The sequence below is a fragment of the Globicephala melas genome, chromosome 14 (assembly GCF_963455315.2).
Source record: "Globicephala melas chromosome 14, mGloMel1.2, whole genome shotgun sequence".
Taxonomy (NCBI): Eukaryota; Metazoa; Chordata; class Mammalia; order Artiodactyla; family Delphinidae; genus Globicephala; species Globicephala melas.
The window spans coordinates 67996238-68017692 of NC_083327.1; the positions used below are offsets into that span (position 1 = coordinate 67996238).

The 21455-nt window shown below is 39.1% G+C and overlaps 1 protein-coding gene across 1 annotated transcript in view; it reads left to right on the top strand.

Annotated features, from left to right (window-relative positions):
* Positions 1-21455, top strand: part of ZC2HC1B (zinc finger C2HC-type containing 1B) — a 46727-nt gene that overhangs the window by 11962 nt on the left and 13310 nt on the right. The window contains 4 exon segments of the mRNA XM_060283525.1: positions 177-296; positions 824-962; positions 11259-11398; positions 14858-14963. Of these exon segments, the coding sequence (XP_060139508.1) occupies positions 177-296; positions 824-962; positions 11259-11398; positions 14858-14963 (505 nt within the window).

Here is a 21455-nt window from a genome sequence, read left to right on the forward strand (position 1 = left end):
ATGGGTGAAGAGAGCCAGATGGATTTGCTCTGCTGTGATTTGAGAGTTAGAGAATGAACTTGGCTCTGAAGGTGCAACCCAGTCACTGCAGCAGGGGCTGCTTGAGTACACTGAGGCATTACGAACTTTGTGATTGTACATGTTAAAAATGTTAATCCCCACTCCTTCTTTTCTAGGAAAGGCATGGACCAATACATAGAAAACTGTTCAACAAAAAGCGTAAACCTTTCAATTCCTTAAAACAAAGATTACAGGGCACTGACATTCCCACTGTGTGGAAGGCTCCTCAATCCAAGGTACTATCGATATCTTCCTTGCTGTTCTTGATTATCTCCTTCAGTACATTAAAGCCTTTTTCTGGCTCTCTGGTTTCATTTTTGCTTGATAATGCAGTGTAATGTCATGTAAGTATAATCCACCTTTACTGTTTTCTTTTTAATCATGCTCACTTAGATTTCCAAATGTATTTCAGATACTTTCCAGATGTGGCAAAAAAATCTCGTTTATATTTTCATTAGAGTAGCATTAAATCCAGCAATTAACTTGGAAGACAGTCATTTTTAATCTTACATTTAAGTCTTCCTTTAAAGTTTTGTAATTTCTTTGTTTTCCTGATTGTTATTTTGTGTTTTCCCTCACTATTGTGACTTGCAAATTTTATTACTGTATTTTCCAAACCTCTTTTGGTACCTTTGGAAAACAAATTCTCTTTTTTCTCCAAATTTCACAGTTCTGTTTCTTGTAAGTTCAAATCCTAGCTTTAAAAAAAATTATAATGGTGAGATACATAGTCTAGGTTAGTATACGTTTTATTTTTTTATAGCCTCAATCCATGAGAAAATCTAACTGGAGACAACAACATGAAGACTTCATTACTGCGATTTGATCAGCAAAGCAGTGTACACTAGCCATTAAAGAAGGCCAGCCTCTCCCACCTCCACCCCCTCCGTCCATCAACCTAGGTGTGTGTCCAGTTTGGTTTGCTTTTGACATTTTACTCTTAACCAATTGAGGCTATGCTTGATTTTTGGCCTAGTCATTATGCCTTCCTCCTATAAACTCTAAAATTAACAATAGTAATTAAATTATATAAAAGTAAATTTATCATAAAATTTATATTATCCTATTTTTTTCAATTCTGTGTAAAGATTCTGTGTTTCCTTCTAACTCTACCTCAACATGAGTGCACCACTGTACCCAGTGTCATGGCATTACAGAACTCCAGGGGATGCCCCTCACATCCTGGTTTATGAGAATGGAGCTGGGCAGAGCAGTTTAAGCAGTTCTGTAATAGCTCCATAGCATCAAATACCCACAGCTGTTTTAATTTTTTGAGATAAAAATATAAAATCACCATTTTAACCATTTCAAGTTGTACAGTTAGTGGCCCACAGCTTTTTTACCCTCAGCTTTTTATTTTGAACATTTTCAAATACACAGAAAAGAGGAAGGAATAGTACAATGATCACTCATATACCTTCCACTTAAATTTGACAATTTGGACATTATTGTCATATTTTTTATCTCTTTCTCTTTTTTTTGTGAGGGGGCATAAATATTTAAAAGTAAGTTTTAAACATCATCACACTTTACCCATAACTATTTCACCATGCATTTCTTAAGTACATTTTTCTGCATAACCACAATACTATTATCACACTAAATATATGAAGTCATATTTTCCCAGTTATCTTAAGAATGTCTTTTGAAGCTCTCTCCTCACCACTCAGCCACAATCCAGGATTCAGTCGAGGTTCATGCATTGTCTTTTGTTGTCTCTTTAGTCCCTTTTAATCCTGCAAAATACCCCTGCCAGGCCACTTATCTTTTAGAATGTCTCATGTTCTGGATTTGTCTGCTTTTTAAGTCACATTAATTAACATTTAACTTGTTTCTCCATCCCCTGTTTTTTTGTAAATTAGAAATTAGGTCCAGAGGCATGATTAGATTAATGTTAACACGAATCCCTTATCAGGTATAGGATTTTCAGATATTTTCTCTCATTCTGTGGACTGTCTTTTCACTCTCTTGATGGTACCTTTGATGCCCAAAAGTAATTTGATGAAGTCCAATTTACCTATTTTTTTGTTTGTTGCCTAGCTTTTGATGTCAAATACTCCAGTATCTTGAAGTCTCTCCCCTGTGTTTTTTATTCTAACAGTTTTTATAGTTTTAGCTCTTATATTTAGATCTTTGATCCAAGTAATTTTTGAATGTGGTATAAAGTAAGATCATTGGAAGTTGGATATCTAGTTTTACATGTGGTACCTTTCTCAGCACTATTTGTTGAAAAGACTGTACCTTCCCCATTGAAAGGTCTTGGCACACTTATCAAAAGTCAATTGACTATATATATGAAGGCTTATTTCTAGGCTCTTTATTCTATTCCATTTTTCTATATGTCTATCTTTATACCAGTACCACACTGCTTTGATTACTATAGCTTTGTAGTATGTTTTGAAATCAGGAAGTGGAGAGTATTTTAAGATTATTTTGGCTATTTAGAAACTTTGAGATTCCATATGAATTTTTAGGATGGGTTTATTTTTCTATTTCTGAAAATGTCATTGAGTTTTGATAGGGATTGCATTAAATCTGTACATCACTTTGGGCGTAGTTGTCATCTTAACAATATTGTCTTCTAGTCCATGAACATGGAATGTCTTTCCATTCATTTACGTCCTCTTTAATTTCTTTCAGCAGTGCTTTGTAGTTTTCAGTGTATGAGTCTTTTGCCTCTTTGGTTAAATTTATTTCTAAGTACTTTATTCTTTTGATGTTATTGTAAATGGAATTGTTGACTTTCTTTTCAGATTGTTAGTGTATAGACGTACAGGCAATTTTTGTGAGTTGATTTTGTCCTGCAATTTTGCTGAATTTTGCTTATTAGCTCTAACAGTTGGTTTCTGGTGTGGAATCTTAAGGGTTTTCTACATATTTGATTATGTCATTTGTGAACAGAGATAATTTTACCTATTCCTCTCCTATTTGTATGCCTTTTATTTCTTTTTTGTGTCTAAACCTTCTGGCTAGAACTTCCAATATCATGTTAAATAGCACTGGTGAAAGCAGACATCCTTGTCTTGCTTTCCATTGAGTATAATGTCAGCTGAGGGTTATAAATGACTTTTTAAAGTGTAAGTAATAACATGGGTATTATAACATTTGGAAGTGATATGTATGAAAATAATAGGATAAGGTTGAGTGAGGAAAATGAATGTATATTGTTGAAAGGTTCTTATGGTATACATGAATAGGTATAGCATTGTTGTTTTTTTTTTTTATAATAGGCATTTTATTTTATTTATTTATTTATTATTTAGTTATTTATTTTTTTGCGGTATGCGGGCCTCTCACTGCTGTGGCCTCTCCCGTTGCGGAGCACAGGCTCCGGCCGCGCAGGCTCAGCGGCCATGGCCCACGGGCCCAGCCACTCCGCGGCATGTGGGATCTTCCCAGACCGGGGCACGAACCCGCGTCACCTGCATCGGCAGGCGGACTCTCAACCACTGCGCCACCAGGGAAGCCCGGTATAGCATTGTTTGAAGATAGAGTATTATATCATAAAGATCCCTATTAATAAGCCCTAGAGTAAACATTCAAAAATATTGATGTATAGCTAATAAGACAATACATGGAAAAAAATTCAATCTAAAAAAAGACAGGAAAAGAGGAAAAAAGGAACAAAGACCTGGTAGGATAAAAACAAATAGCAAGATGATAGATTTAAACCTAACCATATGGACAATTGCATATAAATGACCTAAACACTTAGGATAAAGTGCAGAGATTGTCACACTGAATAATAAAGCAAGGTCCAATTATATGCTTTCCACAGAAACACACCTTAAATATAAAGACACAAATAAGCAAGCCAGGCAGGTGACAAAATGAGGTGAGCCAGGTGGGCCTAGAGAGGCTACACCCTCCCTAAGGGACAGCTGCTCCTGCCTCAGCACACAGCTGCCTCAAAGGAACGCACACCCAAGGTTGCTGGGTCTGATTTCTCAAAGGATGGCAGGAATGCAGACTTCCTTATTTATAAATATCAGAAACTCAATTTTTTAGAAGCTTCAGGTTTCAGTCTCTGAGATTAGAAGTCAGGAGGTCATTTTACTTGGAGGGGTGGGGACAACTAGGAGGCAACTCAAGGGGGATTGGTGGGAACTCTCTGTGTCTTGATCTGGGCTGGTTTCACGGGTGTGCACAGTTTGTGAGCATTTCATGGAGCCATACACTTATGATTTGTGCTTTTCCTCTGGATAAAAAGAGAAATACCAGCAGTGTCTGAACAATTGTAGATTGACATGTTAAGCACAGGAAAAGATAGATATGCATTCAAATAATAATCATAAAACTGGAGTAGCTAATACTAATATCAGGAAAAGTAAACTTCAGGGCAAGTATTATTAACAGAGATAATAATTAAAAAGATATATTCATCAAGAAGACCTATCAGTCTGAAATGCTTGTAACATTTTGACCCAATTAACATCTATAGCTATAGTGTGATACACAGCAACAGCAGAGTATAATTGTTATCAAGTACACATGTAACGTTCAATCAAGATAGGCCACGTGCAGGACCACAAAGTGGGTCTTAATAAATCTAAAAGGACTGAAATCATACAGACTATGTTATTTGACCACAACAGAATTAAATTAGAAATTAATGATGAAAATATATCTAGAAAACTCCTGAATATTTGGAAATAAATCATTTCTAAATACCCCATGGATCTAAGAAGAAAGAACAAGAAAAATTAGAAAATATTTTGAACTGAATGGTAATGAAAACATACCAAAATTTGTGGGATTCAGCTAAAGCAGTGCTTAGAGGGAAGTTTATAGCTTTAAATGCTTATATTAGAAAAGAAAAAAGGTTTAAATCAATTGCCTTAAACTTCCTCTTTAAAAAGTTAGAAAAAGGGCTTCCCTGGTGGTGCAGTGGTTAAGAATCTGCCTGCCAATGCAGGGGACACGGGTTCAAGCCCTGGTCCGGGAAGATCCCACATGCAGTGGAGCAACTGGGCCTGTGTGCCACGGCTACTGAGCTTATGCTCTAGAGCCCGTGTGCTACAACTACTGAAGAGCCCATGCTCCACAACAAGAGAAGCCACCGCAACGAGAAGCCCGCGCACCACGACACAGAGTAGCCCCCACTCACGACAACTAGAGAAAGCCCGCGCGCAGCAACGAAGACCCAATACAGCCAAAAATAAATAAATAAATTTATTTTTTAAAAAAAGTTAAAAAAAAGAACAAATTACACCTAAATTAAGTAGAAGGAAGAAAATAGTAAACGTAATTCATCATATTAACAAAATATTTTTTAAAGCATGTGATCATCTCAGTAGCTACAGGAAAAAAGCCTGTGAGAAAATGTAATACCCATACATGTTTAAAAAAGAAAACTCTTAGAAAGGTAGAAATAGAAGGGAACTTCCTTTTAATAAAGGACATCTCTGAAAAATCTACAGCTAATATCACACTTAACGGTGAAAAGCTGAACAGTTTCCCACTGAATTTAAGAAAAAAGCAAGGATGTCCTTTCTGACCACTTCTGGTTAACACTATACTGGACATAGTACCCAGTGTAATAAGAAAAAATTATATATTTTATACACACATACATACATACACATAAATTTAAAGATTGGAGAGGAGGAAGTAAAACTATCCTTATTCACAGACAACATGATCATGAATGAGTAAATGTAGAAAATCTTATGAAACTACAAAAAAAGCTACTGAAATTAAAAGTTCCTTTAACAAGCTTTCAGGTTATAAGGTCAATATACACAAGTGAATTGTATTTCTATACACTAGGCATAAACAACTGAAAAAATGAAATGAAAAATGCCATTACAATCATGTAAAAAACATGAAATACTTAGGCATATATTTAACAAAATATGTGTAAGACTTTTAAAATGAAAACCACAACACATTGCTTAGAGGAATTAAAGAGGACTAAAATAGATGGAGAGATTTACCATTTTCATGGTTTGGAAGACTCATGCATTGTGTTATGATGTCAGTTCTCCCCAGATTGATCTATGGACTCAATGTAGTTCCAGTGAAGATCCCTGCAAGTTTTCTTTGCCAAGTAGGGATTGACCAGCTGATTCTAAAATTACACAGAAATTCAAAGGATCTTGAATAGCCAGGATAGTTTTGAAAAAAGAATAAAATTGGAGGACTTACACTACCTGATGTCAAGACTTACTATAATGTTACAGTAATCATGGAAATTTGGTATTAATATATCAATTGAACAGAAAAGAGAATCTAAATATAGATCTCCCCCCAATCTATGGGCAGTTGATTTTTAACAAAAGTAATTCAACATGGGAAAGGATAGTCTTATACTATACACAAAAATTAATTCAAAATGAATCATTGACCTATAAAGTGCAACAACTATAAGATTTCTAGAAAAACCAAACATCTTTTATCTAAGAGTCAACAAAGATTTTTTAAGCAGGACACAAAATGCAGCAACAGGTTTTTAAAAAGGAAGTTGATAAATTGGGCTTCACCAAAATTAAAAACATTAGTTTTGAGAGACACCATTAGGAAAATGCAAAGGCAAGGTACAGGATAAGAAAATATTTATAATACATGTATCTGATGAAAGTCAAATATCAAGAATATATAAAGAAGTCTTATAACTCAATAGTAAGTCAACCCAATAAGGAAAAGGCAAGAGATGTATTTGAACAGAACATCACAAAATAATGGTCATTAAGCATGTGAAAAGATACTCAGCATCATTTTTATCAGGGAAATGTAAATTAAAACCACAGTGAGAGGACTTCCCTGGTGGCACAGTGGTTGAGAGTCCGCCTGCCGATGCAGGGGACATGGGTTCGTGCCCCGGTCCGGGAAGATCCCACATGCCGCGGAGCGGCTGGGCCCGTGAGCCGTGGCCGCTGAGCCTGCGCGTCCAGAGCCTGTGCTCCGCAACGGGAGAGGCCACAACAGCGAGAGGCCCGCGTACCGCAAAAAAAAAAAAAACCACAGTGAGATACCACTACACACCCACTTGAATGGCTAAAATAAAAAACTGACAATACAAGTGATGGTTAAGATATGGAACAACTGGAACGCTCATACGCTGCTGCTGCTGCTGCTGCTGCTGGGAGTCTAAAATAGTACAGCCACTTTGGTATTTTCTTAAGTTAAACATACACTTACCTATACAGTGATTCCACTCCTAGCTGTTTGTGCAAAAAATGGAAAACATGTCCTTAAAAAAGACTTACATATTAATGTTTATAGCAGCTCCATTTAAGTAGCATAAACTGAACATGACCATCAACAAGTGGATGGATAAACTGTGGAATATTTACAAAATGGAATACAACTGAACAGTAAGAAGAAAGTGCAACTATACATGTAGCACACCATGGATGCTGTCTTGTAGTAAGATATAGAAGAGGTAAAACTTATCTTTAGTGACAGGAAGATAGATCTTTGGTTGCTTGAGTCTGGGTTTGGGGGAATTATTGACTGAAAAGGGGCATGAAGGAACTTTTGGAGGTAATCGACTTGTTTCATATTTTAATTGGGGTGGTTACACAAATGTATGTATTTGTCAAAACTTTTCAAACTGTACACTTAAAATAGGTGCATTTTAATGCACATAACTTATTCCTCAAAGTTCATTCTAAAAAGTATAAAAAGGGAATTCTCTGGTGTTCCAGTGGTTAGGACTCCACACTTAAACTATCGGGGGCGCGGGTTCAATCCCTAGTTGGGGAACTAAGATCTGAGATCCCGCAAGCCAAGTGTTACAGCCAAAAAATAAATAAATAAAATAAAAAGTAAAACAAACAAAACCAAAGTGTAATACTATAAAAATCATCCGTAAAATAAATCATCTGAACTTCAGTACCAGAAAATACTCTTAATAATTGCTTCATTTTTGCTAGGTGCTTATGAAAATTAACTTGAAATCATGTGTTGTCTTAAGATGTTCCATAGAAAGATCTATGGCTGTGATTTTGATAATACTTTAGCAAGAAGCTTTGTATAATAAAAGCATCTTTTATGAGAACTACTTCATTTTAATAGCAGAAGCTGCAGGGTTGATGGCTACCTTCTAGTTCTTTAGTTGAATAGTGAAACCATGTCAGATGGTCTGCTGTGTGAATTTCTCTAATTTCCACATTGGATTTAAAATGTGGGGATTATTGTTTCTTTAAAATAAATAATTCCCTTTGTGTACAGGCCTCATCAAGTGTACAGTTTATTTTTCTGCCCTTTACATTTTTATGCTAAAATACAGTTTTATAATTAAATTCTTCCCTATGCCCTTATTATAATTTTATGCACCAAGCAAAATGATTACCTCCAATAGCACATTTTCATTACTATTCAATTATTTTGATTGTGCAGGGATTTTATATTAGCCCATATATTCTCCAGCTTAAATACTTAGAAAATTTATACAGATATTACTAGTATTATTAATCATATGGCCTAGTAGGTATGAGCTTCCATTTTTTTTCCAGCATGATTCCTTATTTCATGGCTCAGTTTTTGTGACGTGCATGTATTTATTCTAATTCTTACTGACTTAAGTAAGTTTGCCAATCATTCAACTTTCCAGGATTGTGTGACAGTTTATGAAGGCAGTGATATAGAATATTTACAATTGGGATTTTCAGTGGTCCTGGGACATTTGGTCCACGTTTCACAGGGCTATGTAGACATGGGTACTCAACAAAGTGCTTGCATTTTTAAATGATGCTTGTTTTTCTACTTTAATCTTTTATGAGATACGGAATAAGACATTAAAAATCATTATCAGGAATCCCCTGGGGGTCCAGTGGTTAAGACTCCAAGCTTCCACTGCAGGGGGCACGGGTTCTATCCCTGGTCAGGGAACTAGGATCCTGCATGCTGCACGGTGTGGCAAAAAATAAATTAATTAATAAATTAATTAGTTATAAATCATTATCTATTGAAATAGATAGCACATAGTGATTTTTATGACATCATTATTGATAGAGGAAGAGGTGACTCAGATTGAGACGAGGGTCGAACGTGTAGCTCAGCCATGCTGTGTTCAAATTATTGTTGCAAGAAAAGAGTTTTTGCATTCTCAGTATATTTGATGTTCTCTTCCTCTGCCCCTAAAGTCTGGGCTTCGTGTTCCTCCTGTGGACTCCTGGAGGACCTAGTGCTTCCTCCTTTCAAAGCTTATTCCCCGGAGTGGTAATTGTCTGCTTCTTTACCTAGGTCTCTAGTCGTCTCTAAGATCTTTGTCAGCAGGGAAATACTACGCTTCAACTTGGTTTCCTCCACAGTGCATATAGTGCCAAACACACAGAAGGGCACAATGAATGAATGAACAAGTGGGATTAAGGAAGCAACACAGTCACTGCCATAATCACTGTCTTTGCCCAAACTGAGTCTGGTTTATGGTAGCAGCATTTCTGATATAAACCTTGACTTTTCAGCCGGTAAAACTAAAGAAATAACCCCTGAACCACGAACCCCGTTCTAGATGTTTTTCTGCACCATCGTAAATGAGTCCTGCATGATAATGGCACTTCCTATTTTAGTTTTCATAAGCAGTTTCTTTCCTGTTTGATAGTTGGAACACAACCTGGCTGGGCCTGTTTCCTTATAGTTACAGCATGTTCTCCCCACCCACTGTACCAGGCCCTACTGTGGATTATCATAGTTAACTTTCATAACAACTCAATGATACAGGTGATATGTAGGTACTGGGGAAATTGAAGCTTAAGGAGGTTCAGAAACATGCCCAAGTTCACACACATAGGTGAAGAGCTCAGGCTCAGAACCAGTCAGGCAGGCTGCATAGCCTTCACCATTTCTATTTTATTTTATTTTGTTCTATTTTACTTTGTCCTGTTCTATTTTGTTCAAGGAATTTGTCACTATGGGAAAATTTTGTTTCTGTATTAGAATGCTTAGTCCTTGATTACAGAGACATTGTATCCCCAAGTTGCTTGGAGCATAATAGGTGTTCAGTAAGTATGGAATTAATGATGAAGTAATGCCTTCCAGAGTGTGCAATAAACTGTTAGGTTAAGTGCTAACCATTTCTTTCATTCCAATTCCTTACATATTCCAATTCTTTCATTTTATGAGTATTCATTTTAGGAAATGATTTGTTCAAGTAGAAAACTCCCCAAACTGCTTTAAAAGATGTCTTCAAAAAACTCTTAACTTTGAAGACCTCACTGCCTTAAATACCCATTCACACGTGTAGGAATTTTGACTCTGTGCTAAACCAAACTTCCACACAGAGTTTAAGGTGGTGCTATCTCAGGCCCTTCCTGAGGAAAGAGGTAGTTATTCTCTTACGTTGCACATGTCCACTTTGTCATCCTTCCAGGCGCCTAAAGCAAAACAAAACAACACGACCCCCATGGTCCCCCTTGCTTTGGAGGAGGAGGCTCCAACCTGGTTTTGGAACATGTGAGCATCTCCACGTTCTGAGAAGACCTTAGATCTTTCTCACTTCTCCTTTTTCCCACTGTCTAGTAATTGCAAATGAGACAAATTGAGACCAATGGGTATTCCCCAGAACCTCAGAGGACCCCGTGCCCTCAGGGCTGCCAGAGAGGTTCTAACACAGGAAGCTCTTCCCTTTTCTGTTTTTGAACCCTCACCTGCTCCCTTTTCCTAACCCCCTTTCTGAACATATCAATTGCCTCCTCACTTAGGAGTTCAGTGGGAAAATCTGGCCACTGCAGAAGGACTGTGACATTGGTTTCAAATGCCATCCCCCAAACCCACATTTTGAAACATCTTACTCCCTCTGTAGCTCCATAACTTTTGTATAAACTTTTGTCCCACTCAGTACCACAGCTGGGGCTTTTGAATCTTCTGTGCCCTTCAGTCATCAATATCAATATTCTGTGATTCTAGGACTCCTTTCTTTACATAATCGTTCACTAAATAATTCATTTAATTGGGAAGTTCCGAAGTATATATAATTAATCTATTTTCTAAGAAAGCAACATAGCATGTAAACATTTTAAGGGAACACTTTTAACTGAAATAAGTGCATAGGTAGAAAAAATTTACCAAACCTTGTCCTTTATTTGAGCCCTTGCATGTCTCCCCCTCTGGAATAGCCTGTCTCAAACCAGAGTTTGGTACCTCTCTTTCATGTTGGAGCAGAGTTCATATTCTATTTACTTCATTTCATATAGTCCCTTCCAGAGTTGTTTTTGAAATGTTAATTGCTTTTTCATTGTTATCTTTACATTCAGATTATATTCGGTGTCCATATTGTATGAGGAGATTTAATGAAACCGCAGCCACTCAACACATTAATTTCTGCAAGGATCAGTCTTCTCGCCGAGTCTTTTATCCAGCCCAGACAGCAGCCAAATTGGCAACCAGGGCACAGGTGAATATCTCTCCCCAAGTGCTGGCTCTTGTGCCCTTACATGCCTAGGGAAAGCAGGTAGAATTTGCTAGGGAACCTAAATTACCCATCCTGAGAAGTGTGAGGATCGAGATAGCCAATTACTGTCACTCATCTTCATGGGACTTGGCTTCTTTTTGAGGGGTGCTTCCCAGCTAACAGCACCTTTGGGTGTTGTAGAAAAAAATTTTCTACAGTGTTTGAAGCTTCTTAGGTTGAAGCCTTAGATGTATAAGTAGTGCTTCTATAGTATTACGGTAAAATTCTAACCAATGGTGGTTATCAGCCTTAACCACCTCAAAAAGACTCTTGAACCTGAGGTGAAACTGGCCTAAGTGGGGGAAGCCGTCACAAGGGAGGTCTTGTTCTACAGGTCATGTGTTTGCTCTGTGGAGAGGGGTCTTCACCCTATTCAAAGCCAGAGTCAGCAATTGAAGGTAAATGGATAAAACAGCTGTTATAAATAGGTACAAATAAGTAAAATAACACTGGACCAGGAAGACAATAGATTTATAAAGACAACACTGGGGAGAGCAGACAGCTCCATACACATCAAAGGTGCCGGGGACATAGCTTACAGCATACCATGAGAACCATTAGTTTCATAAACATGGCTTAGATACCAAGAAAAGATTAAATTGTTCTCAATACTTAACAGTATGAAGCATGTTTAGAAAGATTTCCATGATATCCAATATGTAATAGGGATGGGACCCTCTCTAACGATAGCACACCCCACGGACTATGGACCTGAGCTCTAGCTCAGCATATACTAGACAGTTACTGAATATCTGTGCTGAAGCAGCCACTGTGCCAAGTGCTGGTTGACCAAGGATTTGTGATTCGGAGGAGGAGGTGGCCTTGGAAACAGTGCAGTAGGAAGGTGTAGTGGTTGGCATATACAGGAGCGAGATGGAGGCAGAGGCCACTTGTGATTCAGCAGAGGCTTCAAAGAGAAGCAGATACTTTCTGCAAAATACAGATGGGTTTACCAGTCTAGATTTGAAGTTGGGAAGGACACTGTGCACAAAGTGTCCAGCTCGTGGCCTGAGGAGCCCGCAACGTGGAGCGAAGCCTAGAGTGCCTGTGGCTGAGTGACGGGATGGGACAGTCCAGGTGAGCGTCAGAGCCACAAGGGCTTTAAGCCAGGCTGGCTCAGAGAGGAGGAAAAAGGGGATTAAGTGAATAGGTGCCCTAAATCTGAGGCCAACCAGCCTGAGGGCCTGGAAGCAGGAATTGAAAGTTCCCTGGAACCCAGGAAGTCCTCCTGTCCATCTTTCCATCTTGTCTCTTCTTCCTGCTCTGCTGCTGCTTTTTCTTCTCCCTGCAGACTGACCACCTCAGCTTTTCTGTCCAGCCATCCATCACTGGCCTCATGTGTCATTCTATATGCAGTGTAAACTGGTCACATAGTGCAGATTGGAGTGACATGGAATTGGTTTTTTAGAAAGATCACCCTTGCAGTTAGTGTTCAAGATGGTTTGGCGAGAGACCAGTTAGAAGCCACAGCAACAGGAAAAGAAAATGAGGGCTCAGAGTAAGAAGACTAATGGGGTGTGTGTGTGTGTGTGTGAGTGTGAGTGTGAGTGTGGAGGAGCGGGTAGATTTAAGAAATAATTGTTGGGATGGAGAAGCTGATCGAGTATAAGGTAAAAGAGGATCAGTGTTGGCAGAAAGGTTTTTAGCTCCAGAGCCTGGCAGATAATACGACACATCTAGATAAAGGAACACAGGAGGCAGGAGATAGGTGTGTTGGTGGGGCAGGCAAGGTGGTTATGATAAATGTAGTTGTAGAGATTCAATCTTTACACCTGAAATATCATGGGAAGCAGTGCAATGTAGAAAGAGCCCAGATTTTTCAGTCAGTAGTCAGGGTTTGACTTTCAGTTTTATATTATCTACAGGTAAACTTGGAAAAGTTACTTCAATTCTTTGAGGCTCACTTTAACGTGTGTCTTGCCGAGCTGTTGGGAGGATTATAGGTAATACCAGTACAGTGCCTTGCACACAGGGTGCCCTGGCCTTTTCCTCTTTCCACATTGCCCTGCCCTCCTTCCCCTCTCATGGTCTTTTCCTATAGTGGGATAGGCCCCACAATTTGGTGGGGAATATGACTGCTTTGGGCTTGACTTCAACTTAGTTTTGGAAAAAGGACAACTCCATACTTCCTAAAGCAGTAAAGGGTGCATTATGTTTCTTCGAACGATTCTTCTAACCAGTCCACAAAGTTAGTGGGCGTCAGTGGGCCCAAGGGGAGCAGAGGGAAGCAGCGGACGGAAGTGCTTTTTATTCCTGAAGAAGGCCAGCTGGCTGTCCTGAGTGCAGCCAGTGACTTGGCCCTGTTCCTCTCCTTGTTTTCCAGAGCTAAGTGGTGATTGGGAACACAGAAGAAAAATTGCTTGCTTTCTGAATTGCTTGCTTTCTGAGTAAACTCGCTGTAGAGTGTATTTGAACAGCAGCGCTGTTTCCCTTATGCCAGCTTCACCACTCTGGGGCCCTGCCTAATAGTGGAGCTTATTGAGAAGGAGAACAAAAAGGGAGGTGTTGTTTCAGTTTTGAAGGGCTGTTAACAGCACAGCTGAAATGTGTTTCTATTTTAAACATAATCAAGTATAAAAATGTGTTATACCCTTAACCAAAAGAGACCAGTGTGGGCCTCTGAAAATAGCTTTCTTTGTTTGGCTGGGGATGAGCTGCCTGCTCTAGCCTCCTAGCTCTCCTTGCCCAAGTGAGGATTCTCACTTGGAGGAACAGGTTATCTTTATACTAGAGTTGCCATGGAGATGTTGAGGGATCAGTAGCGAGGTAAAAAGGAGTATACAAAGGAGCTCCCAAGGAACCTTTTGGTCCTTCTTCTGTATTACTGTGACTGTTCTGCTACTGCTGCTCAGCAGGGAGGGGAGTGGCATGGAGATGTTGGAATTCCATGTTTAAAACACTAGCTGCCTGCCAGTGTCTGTTTTTCTTCTCTGTTCATGTATTTAAAAACAAAATCATCTTCAAGTGTAATGAAAAACTAAAATGTTCCATAACTATCCTTATTGACATTAAGTGATTTCTTATGTCTCCATACAACTAATTTTACAGGATTAACATATCACCACTCCACCAAGGGCTTGATTATGGAATGAAAGCTCTAAAACCCGAGACATGGTTTTGAGCCCCAGCAGGGAGGACAGGAATGAGGCTACTAAGGTACAGGGTGTGCGTGTCCCCCTCCCCTGGGTGTCGCAGGTCCCAGACATGACTCCATCCTGCTGCTGGTGAAGGGGAGACAGCTTTACATCCTGTGTGCTACCTGAGGTTACAGAACTCTTCCCCTCTGCCCCCTCTCTCTCTGTCTTTGTCTGTCTCTGTCTCTCTCTCTCTCTCTGTCTCTATGTCTTTCTGTCTCTTTCTCTGTCTCTCTGTCTTTCTGTCTCTCTCTCTCTCTCTCTGTAGGGTAGGGTTCAGATGAGTCCAAAAAGAGGAACGACTGTAACCAGTGCCGTGGGAGCTCTGCTGCAGAACAGGGCCCTGGAGGCCAGTGTGGTCCCAACCAGGCCAGGTGAGTTGGAGTGAGCATCTCAACTATCGAATGACAGAGTCAGAGGGGGCCACTGTTGGCTTTGGGATTTGCTGGCAGTCAGCAAAAGCTATGACATCTAAAGTTGCTTTGGGATATAAAGATATGTGGGTTTGTTTGAGGTTAAAACTTATTTGCCAAGAAAGGATATTTCCTAATTTACCAGGATTAGACAACTCTGAAAATGTACAAAGTTAGATCTGATTACAACAGCGGGGTCTAGAACCAATGTTCTCTGGTCTGGTAAAATTAAAAAGAGATTAAAGTTAGGAGATGGCAGTGTGCCAGGTTTTGTGTTGAAAATAAGGGAAGAAAATGAAATCACTGTCTCAGAGAGATATCCATACTCCCATGTTCATTACAGCATTTTTCAAATAGCCAAGATATAGAAACAACTGACGTGTCCGTTGATGGATGAATGCATAAAGATGGGGTATATATTATTCAGCAATAAAAAGAAAAGGAAGGGCTTCCCTGGTGGCGCAGTGGTTGGGGGTCCGCCTGCCAATGCAGGGGACGCGGGTTCGTGCCCCGGTCCAGGAGGATCCCACATACCGCGGAGCGGCTGGGCCCGTGGGCCATGGGCGCTGGGCCTGCGCGTCCGGAGCCTGTGCTCCGTGATGGAAGGGGCCGCAGTGGTGGGAGGCCTGCGTACCACAAAAAAAAAAAAAAAAAGAGAGAAAAGGAAATCCTTCCATTTTCGACAACATGGATAAACCTGGAGGGCATTATGCTAAGTGAAATAAGTCAGAGAGAAGGAGGACAAATACTATATGCCCTCACTTATGTGTGGAACCTTAAAAAGTTAAACTCGTAAAAACAGAGAATAGAATGGTGGTTGCCATAGGTGGAGTGTAGGGTGGGAGAAATGGGGAGATAGATGTTGGTCAAAGGGTACAAACTTCCAGTAATAAGATGAATAAGTTCTGAGGATCTAAAGTACAGCGTGGTGACTCTAGTTAACAGTACTGTATTATATACTTAAAAACTGCTAAGAGAGTAGATCTTAAATGTTCTCACCACATACACACAAAAGCAACTATGTGAGGTGATGGGTGTGTTAACTAATCTTATTGTGGTAATCATTTTGCAATATATACGTGTATCAGTCATCATATTGTACACCTTAAACTTATACATTATATTCAATTAGATCTCAGTAAGGCTGGAAAAAAAGAAAAAAGGGAAGAATTTCCTTCCTAGAATGAAATAATTTCTTCACATAACTGAAAAGGTATGACCACCATTATAGTACTTACTATATGCTTGACCCATTTCATTTCATCTTCGCAATAATCCTCCAAATGTTTTAATCTATGGAAAGGGAAACTGAGGCACACAACTGGTAAACAGCAGAGCTGGATTAGATATCTACTGTGCTTTCTCTCTTCATTGAGCTGCATTAGTAATAATGCGCATTCTTTATGATCAGCATGTACTATGAAGGCAATATGAATTAATTCATGATCATATTGGCCCATCTGGTCACAAGTCTTATTTTGAAGGTATTATCAGAACCAGAATAAGAAGTGCCAATTTCACAGTCAAAGTAATAATAGCGCTAGAAATTTTTATCATTAGTTTTTAAATTCCTCATGAGTTGCTTATCATGGGCTTAAAAATTGAATTGATATTTTAAAAATTTCCCCACAGCCATCTAAACTCAAATCATTCGTTTTTTCCTGATCTGCAGAAACTTAACAATGGGGTAGGTTTTAGTTTTCACTTAGAAAAAAGATAATTCAAATTATATATGTGTTCTTTTGGTAAAACTTCCACTAACAAGCTTTTTTCTAAAGTGTAACAATTAGTGTCCTTCAGAAAAGACAATTTCTTTCTACTATAGCTTCTTTTCTTATTTTTTCAACGAATATATTATAATGCTTCCCTTCCAGTGAAAAACATCCTTTTGATTTTGAGGTTGAAGCTTATTTGCCAAGAGGGAATATTTCTTAATTCATCGGGATTAGACAACTCTGACAGTGTGCCAAGTCAAATCTGAGTACAGCCTCGGAGTCCAGGACTTTCATTCCCCACTCTAGTAAACCTGGAAAGAGACTGGGAATCGGGGGAGGCAGGCGTAGTGTTGAAAATAGGGGAAGAGTTTCCTTCTGTGAACTAAAGAATTTCTTTAAAGCAGCAGCAAGGCATCAGTGGAACGGTCCTGAATTAGGGCTTAGCAGTCCCGTGTCCCAGTATGTGGCATTAAGCGGGACTCTACAAAGACACCAATTTGATACACTAGGAAACAGAGGAGTAGGCCAGCAGATCTAAGCAAAACGGTATTACATTTGTTCTTGACTAGTTAGCCGTGGTTATAACTACTGTGATGTTGCCAAGTAAAAGGCAGAGTCCAGCAGGGCCCTCACTAGGTTCTGTACCACCACCTGACCTCGCCGTCCACTGTCTCTCAGTCCAGCTGCAGCGGCCTGTGTTGCTCCTGCTCACTTCCGGCTCAGGGCCTTTGCACTGGCTGCCCTCTCTGCTGAAAGCCAAAGCCTTCCCTCACTGATCTGCACTGCTGTCTCTCTCCCTCCCTCCCTCCCTCTCTCCCTCCCTCCAGTTCTCTGCTGAGTGTCCTCTTCCCCGTGTACCTCACCCCCAGCCTCTGTATTTAGAAGTGATCGAGGCCTCCATAATTCTCTTTGTAGTTTTTCAAAATGGCATTTATCATCATCTGATTTCATTACAGGTTTGTTTATCTCCTTCTTGTCCCCCCACCCCTAGATAAAGGGATGTAAGTTTCAAGAAAGCAGGGATCTGTCTGGTCTATTTTGTATTGTGCTGCTGTATCCCTAGCTGTTAGAATTGTTCACGGCAGTTATGAAGTGCTCAGTAAATACTTTTGAATAAAATATGTTGGAGCAAAGTGGGTATCTTGAGTCTATAATTTCTCACTTAGATTACTGGCATATGATAGAATTGTCCTGTTAATTAGCTTTAAGAGGTAGCTTTTTGTTTTATTTCAGGCTTAAGATGCTTTTTCAATTTAATTTCTATTCTTTCCTGCGGCCTCATCTGTTTACATTTAAAATTAAAATTGTCAGCGTTAGTGTGCCTTTAAATTAGGCACATTTCATTCGGAGCCATTCTGGGGAGGAAGCAGAAGTGTACTGAGGGGAGGTTAATTTTCAAAATTCTTCAAAGCTTGGAGAAAAGCACTGAGTCCCTTTCGCTAATGTAAACAGGCCCTTGTGTGAATCAGATTCACATCTGCTGGCCATTGTTTTTGTTCTGGTCAGTATTAATCTATTTGTAATATGAGGGCCTTTTAAAAATTGTTGTTGGTCTTGCTATTTCTACATTGACAGTCGATAATTAGGCTACTTGGTGTCCCTTGCCTTCCACATAAATTCTTTACTGTCTTCATCTAGCTGGTAGTTAGCCCTCTAAAACTCTGGCTATCATTCTTCAACTCTCTTGAGTAAAATAAGCATTTAGAATCTCTCATTTAATAACATTTTGTTCTGAATTCACAGTCAGGGGAAATGCGTGTCAGGCACAGTCCTTATCCATCCCAGAGTCTTCTAAGAAGTTTTGTATGTACAGGAAAATCTCTGCCCAAGAGAACATGTGACGTTACATGAAGTTGATACACAGCTGCCATGGGTGTTTAAAAGGATTCATTCACTCAGCCCCTAGTTATTGTGTATGGTTGTTTCTTACACCCATGGATTCTTTAAAAAGTCTAGGGGGAGAGGCAGTCAGTAATTATTAATATCTAATATTTAACAGTGGGATATAAAAGTCCTAAGGGAATCAAGAGATCAACTTTGCTGAGGAGGCTTTATGGAGGAGGTGACAGTCAGAGAGAGGAAGCTTCATAGAGGTAGAGGCATTTGGGATGAGCTTTTAGGATGAGCTACTTTTTTTTTTTTTTTAACTCAGCCTCAGTTTCTTTGTTTTGTTTTTTTTTTAATTTATTTAGTTGTGCTGGGTCTTAGTTGCGGCAGGCGGGCTCCTTAGTTGTGGCTTGCCAGCTCCTTAGTTGCAGCAGGCAGGCTCCTTAGTTGCGGCTCGCTGGCTCCTTAGGTGAGGGACGTGGGCTTCTCAGTGCAGCATGCATGTGGGATCTAGTTCCCTGACCAGGGATTGAACCCAGGCCCCTTGCATTGGGAGCACAGTCTTTTTTTTTTTTTCTTACTATTTTTTTTAACATCTTTATTGGAGTATAATTGCTTTACAATGGTGTGTTAGTTTCTGCTGTATAACAAAGTGAATCAGCTATAGATATACATATATCCCCATATCTCCTCCCTCTTGCGTCTCCCTCCCACCCTCCCTATCCCACCCCTCTAGGTGGTCACAAAGCACTGAACTGATCTCCCTGTGCTATGCGGCTGCTTCCCACTAGCTATCTGTTTTACATTTGGTAGTATATATAAGTCCTTGCCACTCTCTGACTTCGTCCCGGCTTACCCTTCCCCCTCCCCGTGTCCTCAAGTCCATTCTCTACGTCTGCATCTTTATTCCTGTCCTGCCCCTAGGTTCTTCAGAACCATTTTTTTTTCTTTAGATTCCATATATATGTGTTAGCGTACAGTATTTATTTTTCCCTTTCTGACTTACTTCACTCTGTATGACAGACTCTAGGTCCATCCACCTCACTACAAATAACAATTTTGTTTCTTTTTATGGCTGAGTAATATTCCATTGTATATATGTGCCACATCTTCTTTATCCGTTTATGGGAGCATGGAGTCTTATCCATTTCACCACCAGGGAAGTCCCAGGATGAGCTAGATTTTGACCAATGGAGAAAAGTTGCAGAAGCAATTAACAAAGATATGGAAATAAGAATGCAGAGGACATACTCTGGAAACAAATGGCCCATTTGGCCAAAGCACGGAGAAGAACTGGGGTTAAAGTAGAATGGAAGGCTGACACTAGAGCAAGGAGGGCCGTAAATGCTTGGCGAGACGTCCAGACTATATGTGATTAACACCGATGCTGGTGTCACATCCCCAGGCACGCGCATTTATGTAAGTTAGACTATTATGATGACTTAGAAACTTCTTGGTTCTAGACACTTTAAGTTAGTCTGCAAAAATGTCTCTTGAGAAAGAGCATTTTTTTTTAATTGCCATGTAAGAAATTAATGCTTACTGTAGAAGATATTGGAAAATGGTATAAAGAAATGGTATAAATGGTGTAAAGAAAATAAAAGATGTCCATAATTCCACACCCTGTTAACATTGATATCTCTTTTCATTTTTTCTCTTTATACTCCTTTTTTGTTTTCCTTTTATCAAAGCTAGGATCATAGTCTGTGTACACTTCCTGACTTTTTTTCACTAACAAACTTTGAACATTTCCCTATGGCAAAGAGTTTCTTTAAAAACATGGTATCATATCACAGAAATACAATGTAACTTGTTTATCTGTTTTCCTGACTTGAATAGGTAGGTTGTTTCTACTTTTTTGCTGTACTGAATATCCCTTCTTCATGGACAGTAGCCCGTGCTTAATTGTACACTCTTCTAAGCTCTTCATATATTAATCTTCATTAATCCTCATTTAATCCTCAAAGTAACACAGGGAAGTAGACATATTATTCATATCCCTAGTTTACAGGTGAGGAAAAGCAACTTGCACAAGTAATTTTTAATAGGAAATGGTAGAGCCAAGCAAATCTTTATCTACTTTGGGAAAACTGGGTCAAAAAATATAAAGATTAAGGAGATAATTATATAAATATATTTATATATTATTATATATTACATTATTTAGTACATATTATATACTATTATATATTACTTAGTAGGTATATATTATTTAGTAGATATATGTTAGGAAATTGTTTTAGAAAAATGGTGTGGCTCTTCCTTCATTCTCACGAAGATTCTGATGTTCAGATGGGAACTGAGTTTATAGCCTAGTCAGCAAGTATCTACATGGCTATTTTCTGAAGGGTTTTGATATAAGAGTGACAGATTTACAGGGAAGGTACCTCTGGGCAGCAGCTTCTCCAGCACCTTTATACAGAGAGACTAAGATCACTGTGAAAATGTAGTTCTGGGTTCTAGAGCTGCATTGCTTCATATATTTAGTGAATTGCCTATAAAGTTTTGTTGGTGTAGGTTCTGCTTTGGTTTCTGGAGCCAGTGGATTTGATCAGGTTAAGCATCTTCCCTGCACTAGCCTCCCCTCCTTACCTAACCTAATTGCATAGCAAATGTAATGAGTTTTGAAGGGTCAGTTGCTGATTCCTTGGAAAAAATAAGACTTGGAGATCTTTGGGTAATACGAACACTGAGTTCTTTCTATCCTATGTTCTTTGATATTGATTCACAATTTCCTTGGGTTGTTTGGTTATTCCCCCTTTGTAAAACACTGATTAGATAGAAAGGAGGCCTCTAGGACAGAGAGCACTAATTCTTTTTTTTTTTTTTTTAAATGATTTCCTTGAGAATCCCGTCCCATACCATGTGGTCCTTTAAAACAGACTATGGTATGGTATGCCTATATCCATAA